The sequence below is a fragment of the Typopeltis vanoorti genome, chromosome 4 (assembly GCF_054136105.1).
Source record: "Typopeltis vanoorti isolate ZY-2024b chromosome 4, IOZ_Tvanoo_1.0, whole genome shotgun sequence".
In the NCBI taxonomy this organism is placed as follows: domain Eukaryota; kingdom Metazoa; phylum Arthropoda; class Arachnida; order Uropygi; family Thelyphonidae; genus Typopeltis; species Typopeltis vanoorti.
Window position 1 is genome coordinate 21910253 of NC_143552.1, and position 27566 is coordinate 21937818.

A 27566-nucleotide genomic window follows, 5' to 3' on the forward strand; every position below is an offset into this window, starting at 1 on the left:
CTCTGCCTGCAAGAAACTCACAGAAGGGAAGGTGCTGCAAGACCTTACATCTATGGCATGAAATTCATCATAGAGATACCCCATAATAAACATGGTAGTGCAGTATTTACAAAAGAAAACTTAATTCCATTGTCCATTGACTCAACGAACAACAGAAACATTGAGATTATTACAATCACATTTTAAAATATCTCAATCACCTCAGTTTATAAACTGCCAGAAGCTTTCTCCTTCCCCGACACCCTCCTCAATAATAATGCATATATAGCTAATATTGTATTAGGTGACTTTAACAGCCATAGTATTAACTGGGGTTACACAAACTCCAATGAAGATGGAGAACTTGTTGAAAAATGGGCTGAAAACCTTTCTCTAAACCCGATGTTAGCTCAAAAATATCCAACATTTATTTTAAAAAGGTTTTAAATCCCATTCCACATACTCAACATAGACCTATAATGCTTCAATTCAATCCAGCCATTATGCTTAACACAGTATCTTACAGACGACAATTTAACTTCAAAAAAGCTAACTGGAAGGGCTTCATGGAAGATCTTGACAGCTCCACAGAACCAGTCCCTCAAGAGTATCCTCAATTCATAAAACACTGAGGAAAATCTCCACCAAACACATCCTCTGAGGATGCTGCACAAACTACATTCCAAGCCTTTCCAGTCATGTACTACCCCAGTATGCTAATTACAACTTTACAACACCAACCCCTTCTCAGAGGAGACTATCCATGCAAGAGAAAAATTATGCTCCAAGATGGCAGAAGAAAGGCATTCCCTCATGGAAAAAAGAAATAGAAGTCCTTGATATGACCCATAGTAGCAGAAAGGCATGGAACTTTATCAACAGAATTAGGAAGGATTTAGCTAAGCCATATGAGCACCCACAGATAACAGCTAATCAAATGGCTCACCAGCTGCTGCTGAATGGAACATTCCCTAAAAAGCACGCTCAAAAAATAAGATACTTAGAACCCCAAGTAAGGATCAAAATATTAACTCAGAATTCACCATTACTGAACTCAACACTGCCATAAACCTATTAAAACAGAACATCTGCAGGCATTAATGATATCTCTGTAATGAAAAAATTAAGCATTTTGGATCCAGGACTAAAGTGTGGTTATAGAACACTTGCCTCAGAACCCTAAGGATACCAACTATCTGGAGGCATGCTAAAGTGGTGGCCTTTCTGAAACCAGAGAAAACTCCAACTGAAGCAAAAATTTAAAGACCTATATCACTACTCGACAACTTCTTTAAACTCTATGAACAATTAATTTTGAATAGGCGACAACTCCTAATCGAATTCCATCTTATTGCTGAGCAGGCTGGTTTTAGACCAATGATCTCTGTTTCTAACAATTATTTTTTTAATTCCGAGTGCACCTATATGTTATTATATGCACAAGGGCTCACTCCAATTGGTGCAATGATCTTAACTCTTTCTTTCAGAATCCAATTAATCACTGACTCAAGAAAATACAAAATAAACACATTTAATATAACAAAAACAATATATATACACTTCAAACAATTATTACACAACTAACTACAAATTAATTGGATCCAAGGCCTTTTAAAAAATAAACTTACACTTAAGATTAGACTAAACACTTTGTTTGCACAATCACAAAATGTTCATAGCCAGTTTCTTTCTCTGTCAAGGCCCTTTTCTGAAGATATATGACTCCATTCTTCATTTACACAGGATCCTTTTCATCACTCAACACACATAAAATCTTCCTGACTTAATTCTGTCTCTTTTCTTCAGTAGAAATAATAGTCAGATCCGGCGTCCTTAATACAGATGAAACTTCCTAATCAGAGTTTTCTCGAACATTCCATTAGAACGTAAATAGCAAATTCTTTTATTCACTAAATGCTTATTGACAATCTTACTCTTCCAATTAAAAAAACTTACAGTTCTACGATTCCCTTTTTGGAATCTACTATAAATCTTTCAATCAGTGTTTCCTCCAATATTCCTTTTAAAACGATTTATAGCAATATTTCCCTTTTATTTATCCACGTACTTATTCCACATTAAAACTTAATAGTTCCACGATTCCTTTTTCGAAATATACTATTAATTTTCTTCCGCCTGTCACATAAAAAAAACTCAAGTTCCTCCGAATCTAAATATCTGCCGGCCTGTGTTCTAAATTCCTTCCGAACACTCTCTTGTTTACAGCCGTTACTTACCCAGATACCGAACGCTCTCTTGTCAGCTGTCAATCACTCCATAAAACTTCTCCGCGAGCATGCGCACTCCACGAAAGTCAGAAACTAAGTAATGTAATAAAATGGCTGACATGTTGTATCCGTTAGCGACAAGAGAATGTCCTCATAAAACACAAAACTTAATATTTCAAACCATAATAAATTTGTTTAAAGTAACACAACTATTCAAATCCGGTAAGTACATTAAATTTTTGACTTCTTTACTTATCACTTTGGACAAAACAATTCCATAACGGGCACATCGCAAGTGCCGACAATGCGTGTTATGAAAACAAAACTAACAAACATAATAACATAAACAATACGTAAAAATATTCAGAATTTTAATTATGATTATTTTTACAATATCTCTGTAATGAAAAAATTAAGCATTTTGGATCCAGGGCTAAAGTGTGGTTATTAAACCTATAGAACACTTGCCTCAGAACCCTAAGGATACCAACTATCTGGAGGCATGCTAAAGTGGTGGCCTTTCTGAAACCAGAGAAAACTCCAACTGAAGCAAAAATTTAAAGACCTATATCACTACTCGGCAACCTCTTTAAACTCTATGAACAATTAATTTTGAATAGGCGACAACTCCTAATTGAACTCCATCTTATTGCTGAGCAGGCTGGTTTTAGACCAGGCAAATCCGGTACATCACAAATTCTCAACCTCACTCAATATAAAGAAAATGGTTATGAGCAAAAACTAGCACAGGAGCAGCCTTTGTGGACCTAACTACAGCATATGATACCATAAACCATCTCACACTCAGAAATGAAATATACAGGATAACTAGAGAGTATCGCCTTGTCCTCCTGATCCAATCACGCATGGAAAACAGATGCTTTTTTGTGGACCTAGGGGGGGAGGTAGGAAGAGCCACTGGCATCTCAAAAAAAAATGGCCTCCCCCAGAGAAGTGTATGTTATCACCATTACTTTTCAACATCTACATCAATGATCTACCCATCTTTCCAGGAACTAGAAATTTTATCTATGCTGACTGAGTAGTTATGACCTTGCCATAGCTACTCAATCAAAAAATTTCAAGTCCATTGAAATTACTCTATCACTTGCCTTCCAAACCCCTTGAAAACCCAGACTGGCCTTTTCCACCTTAACAATAAGGAAGCCAGCAGGAAGTTACAGATTTCTTGGGAAGGCTCTAATATAGAACATTCCTGGAACCTAATCTACCTTGGTGTAACTCTCGATTGCACTCTTTCATGTAAAATACACAAAGAAAAAACAAAAGCAAAAGTAAACGCAAGAAACAATATACTAAGAAAGCTTACCTCCTCCAAATGGTGCAGACCCTGGCACACTGAGACCTGCCTTGGCCCTTTGCTATTCCTTTGCTATTCTTCCACTGAATATGCCTGCCCAGTATGGTCCAGATCCTGCCATGCTGAAAAACTTGACCCAGCATTGAATGAAAGCTGCCACTTAATTACAGGATGCCTGAAACCAACAGCACTAAGACACCTGTATACCTTGGTTGGTATTGCAGCCCCTCCAATTCAAAGATCTGCATTCTCAGCTGATGAAAGATGCCGACAAATAAATGATGAATACCACCCACTATTCGGCCAGACCACAGTGCCCCAAAGACTAAGATCCCGACATAGCTTCTTAGCAACTGTTGAATCATCTAAAAACCCTCCAGAAACAAGACTTCAACAATGTCTTGCACTATACCCAGAGAATAATACTGGTATTCCAACAGCCGAACATTTTCCACATGGTGCCCATTTGGACTGGAATACTTGGAAAAGTCTCAACAGTTCGAATGACAGGATGCTGCAAACAAAACTTCATCAAATGTGGGCTACCTCACTGGAGCAGATAACTGTGAGTGCAGGACGACCCAGTCCATGGAACACCATCTTTCTTGTCCCCTTTTTCAATCACCTGGCACAAAAGAGGTCCTTATATCCTGCACAGAAAGAGCAGTTGATTGTGCAAGATACTGGAGGAACATCTGAACATATTTATTGTATAACTTATGTATAGTTTCTTTTTTTTTATATTTTGCTTATTTGTCCCTGTGTAATTCACCTACCAAATTTAAGCTGTTCTCATTTGTAATGTATTCTAATTTGTTGTTAATAATGTTGTATCACTTGTGTTTGGATACGAACTAAAAGGAGCTCTAGTGACAACATGGGTTCCATTACTACAGTGACTGCCATAAAAAGTGTATAGCACAAGAATACTACTATAAACAAATAAGATAATATACATGAAACAATATTTCTATGAAAATTTAAGTAGGATTACAATACTAAGCAAATTGACTGTCAACATATTTATGGTTCCTTTCGTTATTCCACTGCTTAACCACATGGCAGATGCGATAATACTAAGTGTACAACTGCATTAGTTAATGAAAACAAGATTTTTTTTTTTTTGCTTTATCATATAAAAACTTATTCCTCATTATGAAATTTTCACTCAGTATAGATGCTGTAAAAAAACAAACGTAAGTAAAATGAATATGTGAGATTTTTACAAAGAGTGCTCCTTTTACTAAGCTCTATCAGCATAGTGTATTTAACATGGTGCACAGTGCTACAATTACATAACTGTCTGCTAGATAGTCCACTAGAGGGCTACATGGTGTGTAGTGTTTGCAGAGAGCTCCCGAAAAGATAAGTATTATTTTGAGAAAAAATCGGCAATATTGATTTATCTTAACGTAGTATTTTGGACTGTCTGTGTGATTTTTGGTATGATTTCCGCTTTATTTAAACTAGTAGTTTAAAGATATGATTGATAGTGTAGCACATGGCACCAATGCGATGAAAAATAATGGCGACCAAAACTTTAATGTGAGGGAATTCGTCTAGTGTAACGTGTGCGGGATGTATGCATTCCCAAAAGAGGCTGGAGTCTGGATAGATAATGATAGTGGTGGGAGACTGTGCCGAAAATGTAAGGAAAGTGAGGAACTGAAGTGTGTGTCAGGTCGTGAGATAGTTGTTATAGAAGAAAGCCAGAATATGAGAGAAAATAGTGGTTTGATAGTAAATTGTGATGTTGTACAAGATAGCAATGAGGAAAGAGAGAGTGAGTGAAGGTTATACAGGGAGAGAAAATGGTTCGAATGATGAAAAAAAAAGAGAAATTAGCTGTAATGAGTGAGATCACACTGTTATGCGGAGTAATACATAGGGCGAAGCAGCAGTTGGAGCGATTGCAAAACTCTTTCCCGAGTGTCTCGGCTAACGGAAATAAGCAAGTGTATGACTAGGAGTGTTTCAGAAATGAAGGAGAGAATGTTGTATGGTGACATTAGCAAGAAGTATGATAGATGAGAGTTTGACTAAAGCGTACTTACCGGGTGTGAAAATTAAGGATGTAACTCGAGTATTAGAGCGCAAAAACAGAGGGTGAAAGAAATGATAGTCGTAGTGGGAACGAATGCTTTGAAAGGAGATAAATTTGATATGAGAGAGGACTTAAAGGAATTATTAGAGGTAGCGAAAGAAAAGAGTGATAAAGTTAGGATAGTGAGTCTGTTGCAGTGGTATGACAGAGAGGAGGGCCATAATCGCAAATGACTTTATGCGCAGGTTATGCAGACGGTGTGGAGTTTGTGGATGTGCGAAGTGAGTTTGATGGGCAAAAGGATTTGTATAAGATGGATAGCTTACATTTGAATGGATTTGGTGTGCGAAGACTGGAAAACGTGTTGATGAGTGAAGTGAGAGTGGATGTGCAAAATCAGGGAAACTAGACCTATTAAGGAGGGGAGGAAGTGGATATACAAACATCAGTGAGACAGTTGAGTGTAAGAATGTATATAATGAGCCCGAGCCAGTACAAAGGACAGGAAATCAGAATGGGACAGTTAAGGGTGGGACAAATGGACCACTGCATTTCATGTATACTAATGGCAGGAGTATTAGGAACAAGAAGGAAGAATTTTTGGCCTTGGTTGGCTCTTCCTGGCCACAGGTTATTGGCATTAGTGAAACATGGCTGACAGAAGATGATATAGTTAGTGGGATAGAATGCGTAGGGTATAGTGTGTTTAGGAGGGACAGAGAGAATAAAATGGGGGGAGTGGTGTTATTGATGATAGCTGATGAACTGCAGCCAAGGAAAATTTAAGTTGTATTGCAGGATAGCAAAAGGAGCTCATTTGAGGCTATTTTTTGGTGTGAGATTGAGACTGGCAGAAGAAAATATACAGTTGGGTGCTGCTATACACCAGGTGATGGAATAGATGGTGGAGATACTATGCATAAACAAATTGATGAAATAAGTGGAAGGAGGGTAATTATTATGGGAGATTTCAACTATGGTAACATTAATTGGAAGGAGGAGAGAATACATGTGAGGAAGGAACTGGATTTTATTCAGTTACTAAGGGATAACTATCTGAGACAGCATGTAATGGAAAATACTAGGGGTTCGAGTGCTTGACCTAGTAATAGCATCTGAGAATTTGACTCTAATGAATATGACTACATCGCCACCTATTGGTGAGAGTGATCATAGAGGCTTGACCTGGGAGGTGGCTGAATGTGTGAAATTTTCAATTAAGACGGGGCACATGTGGAATTACCATGCTGGCAAGTATGACAAGCTTAGGAGATTGCTTGGTTCAGTGCCATGGCATGTAAAACTGCAAGGACTGGGTGTTGATAGGGCATGGGAAAAGGTCAAGGAGAATTTACAGGAGGTTATGGCTGACTGTATACCTAGAGTTCAAATAGTAAATCACGTAGGGTTAAATGGATGAATAACACCATTAAACTTGAGTTGCAAAAAAAGAAACAACTGTGGAAGGAATTTAAGGAGAAAGGTGACCTGCAGGCACATGACCAGTATAAAGCGCAGGCCAGAAGGGTAACGAGTGTGGTAAGAAAAGCAAAAGCGGATTATGAAAGGAAATTAGGCATGCTAAACTGGTTGAGATTCTCTCTAACTTTTAGAGAGAATCCCAACCAGTTCTTTCAATATGCTGCAAGTAAAAGAAAAACTGTACACGGCAGAATGATTTTTAGGAATGCTGATGGTAGGGAGGTCACTGAATCAGTTGATATAGTGGAATTACTGAGTGAGCACTTTGCAAGAGTATATCATCCAGGTGGTGACATTGAAGGAACCATTAGTTTATATGGGAATTGTGGTGAATGAAGTGGAGGTGTATAGTCTATTACAGAACCTTAACGTGAATACATCTGTGGGATTGGATGGTATACCAGCACGGGTCTTACGTGAAATGGTTAAAGAACTGTTAGTGCCCTTGACCAAATTGTTTAATCTGAGTCTCGGGTCTGGTTTAGTCCTGCAGGTATGGAAAGAGGGGAAAATAGTTCCACTGCATAAAGGAGGATCAAAGACTACTGTTGCAACTTACCGACCAATCAGCACATCAGGAGTCATAGTCAAGGGAAAAATACAGGAATGGACTGATGAAAATGAGATACTGTATGGGGGTCAGCATGGTTTTGTGAAGGGTAGATCATGCCTCAGTAACTTGCTCAGGTTTTATAACACAGTGATGGTGAACTGGATAAGGGTAAAGGGTTTACAGTGATACTGCTGGACCTGGCCAAGGCCTTTGACAGGATACCACATGGATATAAGGTTGGTGAAATGGATAGGAGGGTGGTTGATGGAGAGAAACCAGAGAGTAGTTTACTTAGGAGTAGAGTCCAAAAAGACGGCCTGTGACTAGTGGTGTGCCGCATGGTTCTGTTCTTGGACCACTGCTATTTAATTTGTTCATTAACGATATAGGGAAGGAACTGAGAGGAACGGTTCATTTATTCGCTGATGATGCAAAGTTGGGTAGGGAAATAGTGAATGCAGAAGATGTCAAAATTTTGCAGGATGATTTGGATAGATTGGAGGTCTGGGCTAAGGAGAATGGATGTCAATTTAATGTGGCAAAACGTAAGGCTATGCATTTTGGGGTGAAAAGATTAGCAGTAGTATATCACATTGGTGGAACTGTACTGCAGGAGATTGATGAGGCCAGGGACTTGGAAGTGTTGGTGGATAGGGAGTTGAAGTTTAGGGGGCACATTGCAAAAGTGGCTAAATCAGCTCATCAAATCACTTGGATGCTGAAGAATACTTTGACGAGCAGAGATAAGCAAGTTATTGTTCCTCTGTATAGAGCCTTGATAAGACCCCATCTCGACTACAGTGCTCAGATCTGGTCACCTAGGTTTCTTCTTGATGGGGAGGAGGTTGAGAGGATCCAGAGGCGAGAGACCAAGATGATAGAAGGTCTATGGAATGAACCTTATGAAAACAGGTTGAAGATTTGTGGGTTGCAGAAATTGGTTGATAGGCAGAAAAGGGGAGATATGATTGAGACATTTAAATTGCGGAAGGGTTTCTATAGGATTAATTCAGAGGATATTTTTGAGAACATGGACTGGTGGTGGGAGGACTAGGGCACATCCATGGAAGCTGGGCATGAGTGTGGTTAGTAAGGGTAAGTTTTAAAAGAGGTATACCGTGAGTAGACATATTGATACAAAATTAATAATGGAAAAAACTCGCGTACAAAGATTATTTAATAGTATAATTTTCACCTGTGTGTCACAGGCATCTTCAATACATTAAGCTCAAATTAAACAATAACTGACAATTCCAAAAAGCACCACCTAAATTTTTTATTGTATTGATTTTTTATTTTTTAATTTTTTTTAAAATTTTTAATTATTTTTTTATTTTATTTTTTAGGAAAGTTATTGACCTTTTTAGTTATCTTACACCAGCTACTTAGGTGGCGCTTTTTGGAATTGTCAGTTATTGTTTAATTTGAGCTTAATGTACTGAAGATGCCTGTGACACACATGCGAAAATTATACTGTGGTGGGTGCTATGACAAGTGAATGAGTTCAAGGCAAAGTATGATAGATACTGTGTGAATGTCAAATAGTTGTGATGGACATGATGTTTAGGGCCTCCCTCGATGAGTTTAAGGACTCCTTGGAGTTGTCCGTAATAATAATAATAATAATATAACCTGGATAACAATTTGGTGATAGTATGAGATGGGATATCAGCCTGCTTGCTAAGATGTTCAGCTGAAATGATTAAGCCCTTCATCTAGTAGTACTGTTAAGATATTTAAATATCTTCACATGATTTTGTTTATGGAAAATATCATTGCTAGTTTAGGTAATTAAAAATGAAATAAAAAAATATATAAAATTGTCATTATGTTGATAAAATTATGTTAAAACAATATTTTACAGTAAAAAGAATATAGCAGCAGTGTTTGTAGTTTTGCTATTGGCAGTTGACTAGCAAGGCTGTTAAGGCTAACTGTGCTTCCTGGCTATGTCATAAGAGAAAATAGTTTATCATTCAGCAGCATGAAGAAGCTGCAAAATATACATACCTTCTTACATCGTTGGAGTTAAAATACCTGTAGACATTTTTTATATTGAGTGCAATGAAATAAAAATGAAGTGGAAAAAAAATTTCATTGCACTGCAAACAAACACTACCCAGTCTACCATTACTGAAAACTTCATTTCGCTGTATGTGATACCAAGCTGTTGTGAAGTCATTTTACACAGTCTATTGAGAGAATACAGCATAAACTCGATTGTGATATAGAAAAATTAACAGCTGATGCACATGAGAGGGAGAAGAGAGATTTCATATATGTGTGTATGGAGAGGTGTAAAAAATGGGAATAGATGGAAGAATATAAGGAAGAGTTGGAAATAATTCTCTTTAAGAAATAAGGTATGAATAGCTGTCTTTTGTGATTTCCTTATTTGTTCAAAATCCTGCTGAGAAGTTTATACATCTTCACTGGTGTGATTTTTAGTTCGAGGGAAGACTGGATGAAAACATTTGTTGTTATGTGTGGAACTGACAGTTGTCAAATAAAAAATGTTGGAATGTTTCATATATGTTGTTTTCTATTTCTGTACTGGATAGCTGAGTTTTATGAAGAACAATTGATATTTTTGTTACTTGTTTTAAGTAGCAATTGAATATGCTACAAACAACAAATTATGTGACAACCATAGAAATTAACTTTAACGAAAGTACAGATATTTCATACTGAAAATAATAGTACATCATCAGTGTGCAGAAACAAGCAAATCAAAGAACAGGAATACAAGGTACATCAACAATCTATTTACCAATTAAAAACAGCTGCTGTGAGCCTAGAATTTAACATATTACTAAATAATATTAAAACTATTTTTGATGTTCACATAAAATGAGAATCTCCCATACTTTTTTTTTTTTTGGGGGGGGGGGGGACAATCATTGCAATTCAGATTAGGCTGATGTAAAAGGGATTCACAAATTTCTGTGAAAAGGTGTTCATATTTAAAACTGCTTCTATGGAGAAGACGAGCTTCATCCCACCAGAACTGCAGGGTTCCAATCCCTTATATTTCTAGTATCTCTGAACCTATTGGTAGAATTTTGTAGAAGTATCACCTTATGCCCACATATTTTCCTACGAACAAAATTTCTCATTTGTTACCATCTACAAAAGACAAACTGTCACTTTTGAAAGTTTGTCTTTTGTAGACAGGCAGTTATGTAGAAAAAATAATTAATGAACATCGATGTTACATTGAATATGTGAAACCTCAAAAGTCTGGTCTGGCACAGCATGGTATTGATACTAAACACAGTATACTTTTAGTTCATAAAATGTACAGGTAGTAATGTAGAGAAACATGACAGCAACCTCTCTCCATAGCCAGCATTTCTAAGTCCTGATATTGTCTTAGTCACTTGCCTCTGGAACCTCTCCAATGTTTCCAGATCATAATGAAAACCAGGTGACCAGATTTGAGCTCAATAGTCCAAGTGTGGTCTGACCAGTGCTTTATACAGTAGCACTACCACTTCCTTATCCCTACATGTTACAGTACTTCTTAACATTATCATAGCAGCACTACGATGTGCAGCCTTTGCAACACTAGCAATATGCCCTCTAAACTTTAGTCTACTGTCAGCCATCACTCCCAAAACTCATCCACTTACTGCAGTATGGCACCATCAATATAGTACATAGCCTCATATTTCTGCACTTCAAAATGCACTTATTAATATTAAAACTGAAACCCTACTACTTTGTCCAAGTCAAAAGTCTATTCAAATCTTCCTGAAGGGAATTAAATCAGCAGTGCAACTTATAATTCTCCCTGACATCAGCAAACAACTGAAGATTCCCAGTCAGTTCACATGATATATCGTTTACAAACAAGTTAAACAGCTAAGGCCCAAGATCAGAACCCTCAGGCATGCCACTGATTACCCTCCTTTTTTAATACAACGTGCTATCATACAACCTGCTGGTATCATTCAGAGCCAATCTCTGATTCATCTAACAAATATACTATCTATTCCCATCCTCTACAGCTCGTACACCAACATCATGTGGTAATCTATCAAACACTTTTGAAAAGTCCAAGAATATCATTGTATATGATTATCCCTTCTCCAACAAATTCCTTACCCTATCATAAAATGCAACTAAATTGCTAAAACTGGACCTACCCTTTACAAATCTATGCTGAACATAATAAAGAATGCTATGTCCATCAACCCAATCCTGTATTCTATTCCCAAGCAATCTCTCTAACAGCTTGAATATTAGTCTGAATAGTTTTTCTGCTATTGAAACTACAATTGCATCATATAAAAAATGTATGATGCAATTGTAGTTTCATTATATGAATTGGCTCCAGATGTCGAATAAATGGATACATTTGATGAATGTTCTATCTCAGCCAGAGAATCTAAATTTTCACTTTTATCCAAGTCCATTATCATCCCATAATTAAAAATTTTTTTCATATGTATTTATATTATATAAAAGAAAACTGAACTGCTGAACCCATATGAAACAACAAAAAGACACGAATAATATAATCACTAATATGAGTTATTGTATTAGTGTTTCTATGCCTGAACGCGATTATATTTTAATAATGCACTGATCAGTATCCATGAAGTGAACTGATATCAGCTGTACTTCAGTACTAACAGTATTTTGTAATCCCTAACCAATCCTACTGTTTACTTTGACTCTGTGTAAATAAAGTCCTTATATTTGTAACAGAAAAATTATTATTTTCATTTCCATATTCACACTGTCTAAAAACATTGAATAAGTTTATTTTAACAGGATTTCTAGTTAGTGTCTAAATTGTTCACAACAATTACCTTATTTACTTAATTGAAAATTTGGCTGGCTATCATGATGTAACATTATTTAGTTGGTAATCAGATTAATATATTCTGCATTTGCACTCAGGAATCAACCGAATTTAAACAAATACGGTTGCATTAAACTTCCCAAAATTTGGGAAACATTAATTATCAGAGATCCCTCTTTACATCCTAGGCCACCTGCCATAGAGGGTACAACGCCTAGATAGGACTTTAGTTTCACTCACTATTGTATTATATTTGTGTGTGTGTGTTGTTACAAAAAGTTTTTTGTAATCCCTGAAGATGTCTTTGTGACGGAGACAAAATATTGGAAGTATTTCTCAGTGCTGATAATATTCCATTAAACCTCCAACATAAATTAATATATTTAGTCATCAATTTTGATTAATACGATATGGTGCAAAAAAAAGTACTGAACTTCGACCCCCCCCCCCCTTTCAGTACATGCACTATAAGATACGCTGTTCAACTGCATGCACATGAAAAGAAGAGCACATGTGGAGTCTACAGCATTACATTTAGCTGTAGTAATGGTCCTGATGTCAGAAGAAAATGTATATTGCTGAACATTATTTTTGTTCATAGGGAGTTGGTAGAGCAATTGTAGAACCTTCATTTGGTATGTTGAAGGAGTGGGTATTCAACCATGACCTGCCTTCAAACCTTGATGAAATAAGGGATAAAATTACACATATGTCCAGCAGATGTCCCAACCCTTGTTCTCCAAGATGACAGAGAACCTTAGCATGCGCTACAAAACCTGTCTTGAAAGACAAGGTGCCGAGGAACAGATGCAAAAGGACCTACAAAGATGATATTTGGGATTATGGAATGTAGATCATGAGGGCAGATTGAGAGTTTTGGGAGTGAAATAGGCACTTGTAAATCAGAGAAAGTGGGGTGATATGATAGAGGCCTATAAACTTCTGAAGAAGGGTTATAGGATACTGGCTGATGGAACATTTAATGATATGGAAGGAAAGAAGAGGACAAGGGGGGGGTATCCATGGAAGTGTGTGCACAGTTAAGAAATGAGTGAGAGGGTTTTTTCTCCCCCTCACAGAACAGTGAATGAGTGCCACAAATTGCCTGTTGAAATGATAAGTTCATCTAGTGTGAATGGATTTAAGAGAAGGCGAGAACTGCTGTGGGTGATGTATTGCTTCCCTTAATTGGTCTTTCACTCTCTAGAGTCCCTGATGATGATAATATTTTTGTACTTGTGTATGTGTGTGTGTGTGTATGAGAGAGAGAAAGAGAGAGAAGTCGATATTCAAAGTACATCAACTAGCATGTCAATCTCTCAACATGTTTTGGTTGTTATTCATTACACTAGAAACTGCTTTGTTTTCTTCCAGATATAGTGCTTTCATTTCATTAGAATTTTTATTGAATTGTTGTATGATCTGGTTTGACTAATACAGTTGACTCTCACTGGAGCAAACTCAGAGGTACCTCAGAATAGTTTCTTATAATGATAAGTAGATATGATAAATCTTCTTTAAAAGAATAGCAATGTGTGTACATGAATTCTTTTCTGGCAGCTTGTTAGAGTGAGTGTCAATCAAACAATGTCAATCGAACTAAATGTGACTAAAGTCAAAACAATAACAAAATTAGCAAGGTCTATTATAATTATTAAAATTAATCAAAAGAGTAGTATCTACATTGATCAAGGAGAAGCATGGTGTCACACTTCAAAATTGAGCAGATTGTCATTTATTTGTAATTTATTTATCTGACTGGGTAGATGCTTATTTTAGCATGATCCCTGAATATTTTAAGAAAAACATCGGACATGAGGTTTTGTGTGGGCTTTGCATTCTTCCCTTATATTATTTCATAAGAACAATTCTTGACTATGACGGAGCTTTAGTTGAGTCAAAAATAAAAATTATAAATAAATAATACACGTTAATGAAAAGTAACAAACAGAGGTGCATGAAAGTGCCAAAAATGAACAAAAGTAAATGAGGAAAAAAAAAACAAAACCTTATATCTCTCTTTTTGACTTAACTTTTAATCTGTAGGAAGGGAAAACACATATAGAAAATTTTATATGCATCACCAAGCTAAGAACAATGAACAACTTTAGTAGAGCATACTGGAATTGTATAATAAGTTTGGGTAATGAGAATGGAGGGATTGCTAGAGTCTGGTTTTCCTAAGGGGAAGATCCTAATGTGTTCTAATTGTTATGCAGGAGTAAGTTAGTGTACTGTAAATAAATTTAGTATTATAATCTACCAATATGCTAAATATATCTGGTAATAATGAAATGCAACTAAAATGACACCATCAAGCATTTTGATGCAATATTCTTTCAGTACAGTATTCTCTTCTTGGAACTGCACCAACACACTGTCCTTGACATGAAGAGAAGTCCAAAATAAGAAGCAGCATTTTCTGATATTATCTCTAAAGAAACTGAACAAAATTAATATCTTGATATCATATAGTTATAAATACTCACCTCAAAATATAATTGGCAATAATACTCATCAGAGACAATTTAGGCCTTACAAGGAATATTATACTTCTGGCTTCAGTGCTTGGAAATCTATTTGGCTCCAGTTTAAACATATGAATAACATCATGTTCCTGACTCAAAATAGAACAACTGAATCATTTTTCATTCTTCTTAATAAAAACAAATTTTGGTTTAACAATAAATAAAATCCCTACATATAGTATTATTATTTCCTATTGTCCAAAACTTAAGGATGAACACTATTTCTGAAGATTACAACTACCAATTCAAACAAATCAGTTTGTGGCAATTTGTATAACTGATGATTTTGAGTAGAAAGCGGATATACATTCATTTCTGAATTGCATGCAAAGGGGTCACTCAACAGGATAAAAGGCAAAAGGATGCGATAAGCAAACTGTGTTTGAAGGAAGCTCTTTTCACGAAGGAATAAAGTTGAAAACTTGGATGTCTTATAATGTCTCAAAGACATCATTTAGATGATTTCACAGCGGGAAGAATTATTAAAAAGCTTGAAGGCAGCAGCAAAATTATTGATATCACCAGAGAGACTGAAATCTTACAGTGTTGTATCCAGCCTCTGGGAAGCATTTCGAACCAATGAAATATGTTCTAGACATTGGCTAAGAGGATGCTTTCACTCTATCAGGAGCATGAAGAAAGATTTTTGATTATAACAGTAAAATGTAAATCGACACATCAAGGCAGGTCAGCTTGCAAGTCACTTCCATTCAAGTACAGGTGAGCACAGATCCGGCACTAGGGTCTTTGCTGCCCGCATGCAATGTCTATCTAAGCACCCCTCTAACGATCCAGGCATGTGTGGTTCTTTTACACTAATAAAAATTTAAATTATTTGAAATTTCTTAAATAAATTTTGACAGAACAGCCACACGTTGGTTCGCTAAATGTAACGAACCAGGGGTGATGACTAGGCAGGATAATCATTAAAAACCCGAATATTCAAAAAATTCTCAAAAGTTAAAGCAAATTTTGATAAAGCCACTTCACTTTAATCGTTGAATATAATGATACAGGGATTATAGCCTTCTCACCGACCCGAATTGCTAACAAAATTAAAATGAATTTTAATTAAAGTTAAAATTTATTTGAACTAAAGTTTAAAAAATTCTTGCATTTTACTAAATTCTTAGTAAGTTATAAAAATTTTTTAATAATTTTTATAAGTGTAACTATCTTTTAGGAAAATAAAAGAAACTCAAGATAGATGAGAAAATAAGAAAATAATTCAAAAATAATAATTAGAACATTTTATTAATATTAATATAAGTATTCAAAAAATAAAATCTTTACAGAATAACAGAAAATAAATTAAAATACATAAATATACTTGAAATTTTTTTATTAAAATTTTAGGGTTCTTGATTTCATATTCACCAAATTAGAAATAATGGTCTTAACATCTAATTCTGCACATACATCATTTTCAATAGCTATTAATGCCAAACTAACAAGCCTTTTTTGTGACATACTTGTTCTTAAGTAGGTTTTAATCAATTTCAACTTGCAAAAGGAACATTCACCGCTCTACACAACAGGTAAGGTTAATAGTATTCTTAAAGCAATTGAAAAGTTAGGGAAAGATAAATTATTGGACACAATAAAATTAAGAATATCGAAAGGGTTTTGAATATTTAAATTATTCTTTCGAAAAATATCCCAGAAAGCACATAACTTGTCATATAGTTCTATTGCATTTACATCTTTATTGTCGCCATCCATCAAGAGAATCTCTAAATCATCACAATTTTTTTGTAAATCTTCGTTATTAATTTGTAGTAATCTATACAATAAATTGAAATTATCATAATATGTTTTAGTTGTTCAAAACATTCTATTAACGAACACATTGCAACGTCTAGAAGTGTATAAAACACATTCACTCTAAATTTATCTTCTGGCGATTGTAGCATTTTGTCATGATGCTTGTAGTCAAATTGTCATGTCTTCTTTTGTCGTTGAACTTCCGTACCAGTTTTAAATTCTTGTTCTCCATCCACCTCCTCACTCAGTTATTTTGCCGTTTTTAGAACTTTAAAATTTGTATCTGATCGATACGCATGTAAGAATATTTTTGTTTTCGATAGATTCTAAAGCAAGTGTAATGTTCATATTTTTGTCTTGAAGCATTTTACTCACAGGCTTTATTCCGTTAAGTAAATCATGCCAAATTATAAGAGAACAAATAAATTTGTAGTCCATTTTAGCATGTAAGAGAATTTCAATGTAAGAGAATGAAAAGAAATTATATATTTCTTGAATAATTGCAAAGAAACTAATTGTATCTGCATTGTTAATGATTAAATTTAGAGTGTGAGCAGCACATGGCACGTAAAAAGCTCGAGGATTTTTGTTCAAAAGCAAATTTTGGAGCCCATATTTTTTCCCTTTCATATTTGCCCCATTGTCATACCCTTGACCTCGCATGTCTTCAATGGGAATATTCCATTTTTCCAGTTGTTCCACTATTGTTGCACATAAACCATGTCCTGTGGAATCTGATATATCTGCAAAACCTAAAAAGTTTTCCCTGATCTTGAACAATTCCATTGTCACAGGAAACAAAGTGAATAATAATGGTCATTTGTTCTATTTTACTTGCATTAGGTGTGCAGTCTAAAATTATGGAATAATATTTAGATTTTCGAATTGATAATAAAATTGTAACCCTGATTGCATTACTTAAAGTTTCCAATATTTCATTTTGACTGTCTTTACTCAAATAGTGTACTGTATTGTTTCTTTGTAGGGCCCTTTCAACATGATTTTCCATAACGGGATCAAACTTCGCAAACAGTTCAACTAATTTTAAAAAATTGCCGTTATTCCTTTCATATAATTTATCAGGTGATCTGCGAAAAGCTAAATTTTGGCTACCAAGTAATTTTATAATTTCAATCAAGCATTCTAAAACACTCGTCCAATGTTTCTTTTCCATTTCATACATGCTTTGAGTATGGCAATCAATAGTAGTTTTGTTTTTTTAATTTTTATCAAGTTCCTTCCATTTTAAGAAATTTTTCATGTGAGCTAAACTAGTCTCATGTCTATGCAAAGTTGTACTTACATTTCTCCAATCGTTATAACCTTCTACAAGACTACTTGATTCAGCAGGTGCGAAAAGTTTGCAACAAAAGCAAAAAACAGAATTTAAAGTTTCGGAATAAATGAGCCATGTTCTTGGCACGAGCTCCCCGTTTTCCATTTTTCTATTATAATGCGTGTCGCCAAATTTACGACCATATGTATCTCTGGGATATATTATATTTTTCTTTTGAACAGGCCCTATTTCAATTAAAACAATTCATAATTTTTCATCAATATTTCCCCATTCACCAGGATCTTCTAAATTTACAGAGACTAACAATGTGTTAGTTTCATGGTCAACTACAACTAAATCTTCTCCTAACTGTTTTTCACTTAAATCCTGTGTCTTGTTATCTTGTTCAACAGTTGTAATAGTACTTTCATTCAAACTGGATGATGTGCACGGTTCGTCAACTCTGATTTCTGATGTATCGAGTTGGTTACAATCTGCATCAGAATATTTTAATATTTTAACAAATTTATTAAGAACCCCAGTTTGTTTCTTAATATCTGCTTCTTTCGCAGCATGACGCTTACGATTTTGTGCACCAGATAACTTTTTTTAATTTTTGATTCCATTTCTATTTTATACCCACAAGAAATTATTACACAACACGACACAGAGACGAAACAATAGTCCGCACTGTGCTACTGTCAGTAGCCTATTGAGATGCGTACTGTTATAAATCTACTGTTGCTATTATGTCATTGTAAAGTTTTATTATTATTTTAACTTTGTATACTTGTAATTTTTATTAATTACTTGTGATGTCTTTTTTCTTTACTTTATACTTTATTCTCTGTTATTCTAATGTAGCTGTGCCCACTTTCTCTCTCTCAGAATCTCTCTTGTATTTATATTATTACGTGTTATGTTTACAAGACAGTCAAATAACATTTATTTACATTACTATGAAATGTACACGAATATAAACATTAGGGAGATTGCTTTCTTTATCCTTCTATAAAAACTCTAGCAAAATTTAGAACCTTTTTTCTTCAACTTTAAAATACTTTCTTTAACACAAAACGTTATCTACTCTCAGTTTACAAATTTTACTTATTAAACTCCAAGCTTACTCGCAAAGAGGTTACCTAAATCTCTCTGTTAAGTTATCTTTACAAATTTGATATCCACTTCTAACATGCCAATTGATTCTCTTAAGGACACTTCTTAACCTTATTAAACATATATCTTAAAAGTCATTCTAATACAACTATAAGAGGAATTATGTAAAAGTTTTGAACTTACAAAGGCTCTGTATCTCACAATTAGTCAAGAGTCTTTCACTAAAAGTTCTATGGCAATTCTTTCATCTCAGATCTTCATCTGGAATTTTGGCTTCTGCTATATCAATTGGGAATGTAGCGGGACTTGTACAGTTCCGGAAAAATGTTATTCTCCCATGGCAAAAAGAAAAACTTACGAGCAAAGGTACTTCGGGAAATTTGTCTTGCCTTTTCTCCTCTACTTGGGCTTGCCGAAAATGCCTGGATGACTGCTGTCTCAAGTAGCTTGAATTGCCGCCTCCAAGAAAAATGAAACTGTTGTCAACTGTCAATCAGGATCCCTCTAGACTGGAAACTTTTCTCTTCTATGGCGTTTCGGACTTCTCCTTTCGGCAATTTGAAAGCCCTGTCTGTGGCCTAATAGTCGTTTTTCTCTAGTGACGTCTTGAACCGAGAAGCTCCTTTCTGGAAGCGGAAAACTCCTCTCTCAACCAACGTCTGGATCTGGGATGCTCTCTGACGATGTCTGGAACCAAGCAGCTCTGTCTCTCTTTGGCAACGTCTGGGACCGGGCAGCTTTAGCAATGTCTGGAACCGAGCTGCCTCCTCTTTGACAGCATCTGGAACCAGGCAGCCTCTCCTGTCTCTCTGTGGACGTCTCTGGAACAGGGCCCCCCCCTCTACTTCTGCAGCAATCTCTGGATCCATGCAGCCCCTTCTGTTTGCTTCAGTCCCTTTTTTATTATACCTCCTCTGAGACCTTGCATGAAGTTTGGCAACCCCAAAAAAATCAGTATGATTCTTTCATCTTAAGTTTCAAGTTCGGCACACTTTTGTTCTCCTCTGCTTTCTTTTAATTGTAACTTGCCGGCGATCGGAAAGTTGTTTGAACCTTTCTGACTGACTTAGCGGATGTTTACATTTAGAGCCTGCAAGCCTTACTCATACAAACAAATTTTAATAACAATCTTTCTAATGCTGCCATGTAGATCTATTACATGCAGCTTCGGCGATATAAACATTGCCTTTGTTTTTAACACTCTAACATATTCTTATTAAAGCAGTATATACAGTTAACACTTCCAGAGCGTTATTTACAATAACATCTAAAACAAACTATACAGAGACAAACAAAGGTTATTTTTACAATATTCACATGGGACTTAACCTAAGTAAACAATCGAATGTAAAGTGCTTTGGAATATTTAAGCCACAATCGAGATTTTACAGTACCATATGACTGGTTACATAGCAACAAATGTTTTGTATGAAAATTCGTTTCTGCGCATAAAAACCATTCACTGTTTTCACTTTAGATTCTGGAGGCAAGCATTTAGCCTGCTCTCGCTGCAACATTGTAAACGGTTGGCAATATACAATTTTTTAAAAATTTTTGTTCACTGTATCCGGCCTTATTTATTTTAATATTGATCATTCTAAGAATTTTTTTGTTTTTATGATAAAAATTTTGTTTCTTAAAAATGAACTTATGACCCGTGCCCCGGCACCCCACCCCCCCGCATGCCCGCTTCCGCCAGCCCTGGGTGAGCAGATATCTTGACAAACAGTGGCACAAAATCTGCGACAAGTAGGCTTATGTGCCTGATGGCCTGTAGTCTGCTTTCCTTTATCCACAGCTCATCAATAGAGCAAATTTACAGTGGTGTTGTATCTATAAAAAATTAGACAAGACACCAATGGGTTAATGTACTCTTTTTATAGATGACAGTAATTTTAGTCTTTCCTCCGATTCTAGATGACACTTGATCTGGCATAAAAGTGGTATCGCTTACCATTGCAAGACTGTTCTTGAAAGGGATAGATATGGTGGTGCTGGGATCATGGTGTGGGGAGGTATTATACTTAATGGACGTACCGAGGTACAAGTGGTGGAAAAAGATACTATGACTGATGAATGATATTGCAACAAAGTTCTTCAAAATGTCATGTTCAATTGTCCAGTGGTGGTGTAGGCGAAGAATTCATTTTTATGGATGACAATGCACCACATCATACACGAGCAGTGGAAATATTTCTGGAGATCAAGGATGTTAATCAAATCGAGTGGGCAGCATGCTTCCTACACCTCAAACCCATGGAACACGTTTGGGATGCAATAGGATGATGCCCCGTGCCCCGGCGTGGGTCATCATCATATTGGATGATGATGCTTCATATGCTCCAGGATATGCCATCCAATGGCATATCCTGGAGCGTATGAAGTTTCCTGTGATTCAGTCTACTTTGGACAGACAGGAAGATCTGTTGTCATCTACCTTGGAGAATATAAATGCATTTGCTATCCAGTGGTGGCCGGCAAAAATTTTAAGTGGGGGTTGCTGCGTATACAAAAAAAAAAAAAAAAAAAAAAAAAAAAAACCACCTAATCAGTAAGGAATTTATTAATAAATAAATTTACATATTAAAAACATTTCATCCTCACCACGAACAAACACCAATAATAAAAGTTTCGTATCAATAGCAATGACAAGTGCAAACGAATATTGCCGTTAGATAGCAGTGCATTTGTTTCATGTAACGATAATTGAAAAAATATAATTCTTTTCATATTTTCAACAGTGACACTGCTCATAATTCAGCCTTGTATCTATAATAAATAAATAATTATAGGTTATTTTAACAAAAAATAATTTACCAGGCACACAAATAATAAACGTTTCATATCTCACAGAAATAAGGCCCGTAAGCTTACTAAAAATACACTGCTGTTTGAGCAGTTATGGTTGGGAATGACATAACATGCAATGATGAGCAAACAAATATTGGCATTAGATCGCAGTGCATTTGTTTCGTAATCTAAAGCGTTAATCTAACAATTCCAATTATTAACTATTCAATCAATGTCAAAACATAAGCTGTAACCTTTAACATGTTGTACTGCATTTATATCATGTTGTAAGCATTGTTATTATTTATAAACACAAACAAAATTTAATTTTTTCATTTTTTCCTTGGGGGTACTGCAGTGTCACAGTGCTTATGTACGAGCCACCACTGTTGCTATCATTATTATGGTAAGTCAGGACTGGAATACTACATTTTGGACACCCCCATCACACAGGATTTGATAGAAGCAAACCAATGTGCTATACAGAAATCATTACAAGTCAGGAAGATTATTTTTAGAGATTATTTTAACTTTAACAAGATCTGTACACAACACTAATACTTCTTTTATACAATAACATTAAATGGAACATCCATCGTCTTCATTTTTAAAAGGAAAGGTTAGCAAAGCAGGTGTTTGATGTCAAAATGGCATCAATTCAATCAAAGTCCCTTAGAAACACAACGACAATAATATTGAAGTGTTGACAAGTAACAGACTAATTTGAAGGAAAGTTGTTGATAACAGATTAATAATAACATAAAAACACACCCTGAGAGTACATATCAGTAAATTGATTATGTATACTGATTATATATTGTTGTTAAATGGGGTGTAAAGAAAATAGAAATGACTCACTTTGGGCATGTTGCATTTGTGGCATTAGTAAATGCAAGAAATGGACTCTTATAAACTCTAAGGAAATATAAAGCCCAGAACTGTTTTCCTTAAACATACAGGGAATAAAAATTTGAATCTTTATTCACACTTAATTCAGTGATATAAATTAAGTCAATCACAGTGCAAATTAGCTAGCTGCAGGATATAAATTCCACAGCTATATAAAGAGTACATTTTAAACAAAAATGGTATGTGTAGAGGTTAGAAATCTAACCCATCCTACAAACACGGTATAGGGCAATTTAAGATAGCTGAAATACACACTATAAGGATTTGATGTATTAATCTATATATTAAATAAGGTTAGTGTTTCTAAAACAGAAATTTCACTTACCTGTAACAGAACAAATTTTGCTATTAAAGTGAATGGCCCAACCAACTCTTCATCCCAAATTATAGTCTGTAAATATGACAAATTTTAAACCATGTTAAGTATTTCAGATTATTTTATTACATAATAAAAATTAATATATATATATATATATATATACACACACACACAGTCATCCCTTGACTTACGTCCTTTCGAAGATACATCCGTGATCCAATAAGGGAATAAATAAAATTTTCGACTATACTTTCGAACAAGACGCAAGCGAGCGTAAAGTGAAAAGGTTTTTATTTAGCAACAATACAGTGGCAACAGCGAATTCAGCAGCAACCTCCCTCGGCAGTTGGCTTCAACAGTTCCTCTGTTGACTGTGTTTGAAAAATGTTATTTGTGTATTTATCATTATTTTGCGATATTTTGTGCAACATGGTCCCTACACACCCAATTAAAAAACCTAGTGAAGAATCACAGAAAAAGAGGAGAGCAACTGATCTTGAAATGAAGTTGCAAGTTATAAAGCAACATGAAGCTGGTAAGTCAGTCAGTGTGATCGTACATGACTTCGGATGGTCTCATTCTACAGCGACGCTCATTTTGAAAATTATGGATAAAATCGTAGAGGATGTGAAAGGATCTGCTTCCATTAAATTGCCGATAGTGATGAAGCAACGACAAGGTCCTATCAGTGATTGGAAAAACTACTTCCATCATGCACAGAGGACCCGAACCAAAAGTGCACACCCCTTAGCACTATGACCATAACTGCTAAGGCACTAAGTCTCTTCAACATATTGAAGGAGAAAGCAGGGCCCGATTATGACTATGAATTCAACGATTCTTCCGGTTGGTTCATGAGATTCAAGCAGCATTTTGCCCTCATAATGTGGAAATATATGGTGAATCCGCAAGTTCTGATGAGAAGGCTCTCAAGGAGTTTGTGGAGAAATTGGATAAAATTATTATGGAGGAAAATTATTTGCCACAGCAAATATTTAATATGGATGAGACCTCCTTGTTTTGGAAAAAAATGCCCTAGCGGACAATTCATCCACAAAAAGCTAATATCTATGCCTGGTTTCAAAGCTCTTAAAGACCATGTTACGATTCTGTTAGGGGGTAATGTGGCTGGATATAAACTGAAACCATTTGTGATATTGCACAGTGAGAATTCACGAGCCTTCAAAAATATTAGGAAGCATACTCTTCCAGTTCATTAGTGGAGACATAAGAAGTCGTAGACGACTCAAAAATTGTTCGGGGATACCTTAATCAACTGTTATGCAAGTGAAATGGAAAACTATTATGAAAGAAAATGTAGAATTTAAAATTTTATTAATTCTAGATAATGCTCCAGGTCATCCGTCAAGTTCAAGGTCATGTTTCTCCCTCCAAACACTACTTCATTGATTCAACCGATGGATCAGAGATTTCTAATTGTTTAAGGTTTATTATTTATAGAGAACTTTTTCACAAGCCATTTCTGCTAATGAAGGAAATGACACTCTCATGCAATTCTGGAAAGCATTCAATATTTATCATGCTATTAAAAATATTGCTGTAGTTTGGGACGAATTGATCTCTCAATGTATGAGTGGCATATGGAAAAGACATTAAAAAGGTTTGTGCATGATTTTGGAAGTTTTGAAAAAAATGAAGACCTTTGTAAATTGAGTGAAGAAATAGTGGGCCCAGCAAACAACCTGAATCTTGAAATGAATGATGATGACGACATAGTTCAACTCATAGGAAGTGGCAATGAAGAGCTGACCAACAAAGAATTGGTCGAACTGGAGGAAGAACAAGAAAAGGGAGAGGAAAAAGAGAAACAAGGAGAGGTAGTTAAACAATTCACAGTGAAGGGTCTTAAAGAAATGTTCTCAAAATGGTTGAAGACATGGACCCCAATGTTGGACATTACTTATTAGTAGAAAGGAAAGTACATGATGCATTTGCTTGCTATAAACACATTTATGATGAAAAGAAGAAGAGGGATAAGCAAAGCACATCGACATCTTCATCAAAAAAACAAAGGTTACACCAGAAGAGGCGCAGCCTGGTCCTTCACATAGGGAAGGTAATGAAGATGTGATTGTGAAAGAAGATTTGGGTGATTATTCTCCTGTTTTATAGTGGCAATAACAGACAATACAGTTTTATAATAAGGTTTAAAAATTAAAATGACAGTATACTTATTACTGTTAAGTCCCTAACCCCTATAACTCTGTTGATTTAATGTACTGACTTATTTCCGAACTGAATTACGTCCTTCCTGATGGAACGGAATCCCAACGTAAGTCAAGGGATGACTGTATATATACAGTAAAACCCCTTTTTTACACTCTTCAGGGGACTGATGGAAAAAAGTGTAAATAGCAGGAAATGTAAAAAAACATTAAAAAAAGGCTAAAAGATGACTTACTGCTTAGAATGTGAGTCTACATACTAGATTACAAAATTTAATAACTCTAAATCAATGAATTTACAATTACTTACATTTATCTATTTAAAAAAATCTTTAATTGTTGATTGTTTTTGCTTTTCATTTTTTTTTTGCCATAGCACCAGATTGCTTTGCATTGAGTTCAGTGCCTGACCTGTTTTTTACTATTGTGTTCAAAGTGGACACGGAGAGTCCAAGATCTTTTGCTAAATGCACATGTATTACAGCATTCCAATCTACACGTCGCAGAATTGCCATCTTTTCTTCTACTGAAATACATTTTCTGTCTTTTTTTTCCATGTTACTAACTTGGATAATCCACCACTGCAACTGAAAGTGTTAGATCTTGAATGGGGGACTCTTTCAACAAAAGAGTCACTCATACAAAATCTAACAGGAAGCACAACACTGAATAAGAACATACTTGTGCTCCTAGCAATCAAGTTCATTTTATCAAAAAACATGTCGTGTTTTTTGATAAAAAACAAACCTAACATAGAAAGGGTAAAATAGAAAACAAGATAATAAGTCTGAGATTTAAATCTGTCATCTGAAACGATGCTATTGAAATAATATGTTTGGATTATGTATAATATTTTAAACATTTGTATTAAAACTGTGTCCTATGCAAGAAAATAAATGTCCAACAAAAGTCCAAAGGTTGCGGGCCAACCACCATCGGTGACGTAACACCCGAAGCTAGAGTATTCGTATAAGGTGAATGGGGCAAGCGTTCCCCAAAAGGAGCAGACACCGAAAGGCGGCGGAGTGACATCACCTCATCAGGACAAATAGGAGGCTCCGGTGAATAAGTTTCCAGTATGGAAAGAGGGTGCTAGAAAGGGGGATAAATACTGTTATGCAGGTCTGGTATCTCCCCCCATTTTTTCTGTTCCTGTTTCCCTCGTGCAGACCAGTGATGCGGATGGCAATGACCAGTATCAACTCTCCTGTGGCTGACTAACGCAAGTCTGGCAAGGCTATGCACAAGACGGCGACAGATCCGAAACGCGGGCCATCGGTGAAACTGGGCCGATGAAAAGACAGCAAAGGATCCCCTTTGAAGAAGGTCGAGCTAAGCGACAGCGACCTACGCGATAAGCGAATGTCCAGCAAGAAAGAATGGCTATTTTGAAACATGTACGTGACCTCCACGTGGTAGCAGTTTGCAGCAGCGGTGATATCCCACAACAAAGGACGGATGAAAGAGTCTGAACGTCAACACTGCAGAGTAGTAAAGTACTGTGACTTTTCTTGTTTTATAATGATAAGATTTTGTGAAAGGGAAGAAATAAGAACCTGGCTGAAAGAAGGAGAACTTTAATGATAATACATCTTCAGGGACTCTAACCTTAGTCTGAGAACCCAAGTATTGTATGATTCCAAGAATACTGTAAAGGGATTGTTAATTAATAATTCATAATTTCAGTACTAAAATAGTGTCCTGTACCATATGCGTACCAATTGTATGTGAATAATATGCTAAATATTTAGTAGATGAATTGTGTATGATAGTGAATTATATGCCTAAAAGTGTGAATTAGAATATTCCTTTAGTATTGCTTTGCTTGAGGTAGAATGCTATATTGTATCTAATATATTGTAATCCTTTTAGCCATATAATAAATATGTTTTCTTATGTAAGCTTATGTGTGATCTAAGCATAAGACTGACTTCACCAATCATTAAATTTCGGACCTATATGTAAGGGGAATATACAAACAGTTTAGAGTTAATAGGCCATGACTGCAAAGTTAAGATATCTATAGCTTCCTAATTTACTTTAAAATTTTGGTGAAACTTAATTTCTGGGAAACTTCCCTAAGACAAGAAATTTCTGTCCTTCAGCTCTGGCTGGCTCAGCAAATCAAACAAATTTTGTCAGTCTGAAAAAGGGAAAGGCCTCAGAGAACTAGTTTATAGATAATCTTACGAGGCACTAGAGTGATAATTATAGATAAAATAACAGAAAGTAACGACATAACAAAAGCAACTTTCACACGC

General features: G+C 35.6%; 1 protein-coding gene across 3 annotated transcripts in view; it reads right to left on the reverse strand.

Annotated features, from left to right (window-relative positions):
- The window catches only part of car (vacuolar protein sorting-associated protein 33A), a 396220-nt gene that overhangs the window by 327684 nt on the left and 40970 nt on the right, over positions 1-27566 (reverse strand). For all 3 annotated transcript variants that reach the window (XM_090391677.1, XM_090391678.1, XM_090391679.1), the window contains exons 2-3: positions 23126-23191; positions 14907-15034 (exon numbers count right to left, since the gene is read on the reverse strand). In XM_090391677.1, coding sequence (XP_090247803.1) covers positions 14907-15034; positions 23126-23191 — 194 coding nt within the window. The remainder of the gene's footprint in view (positions 1-14906; positions 15035-23125; positions 23192-27566) is intronic.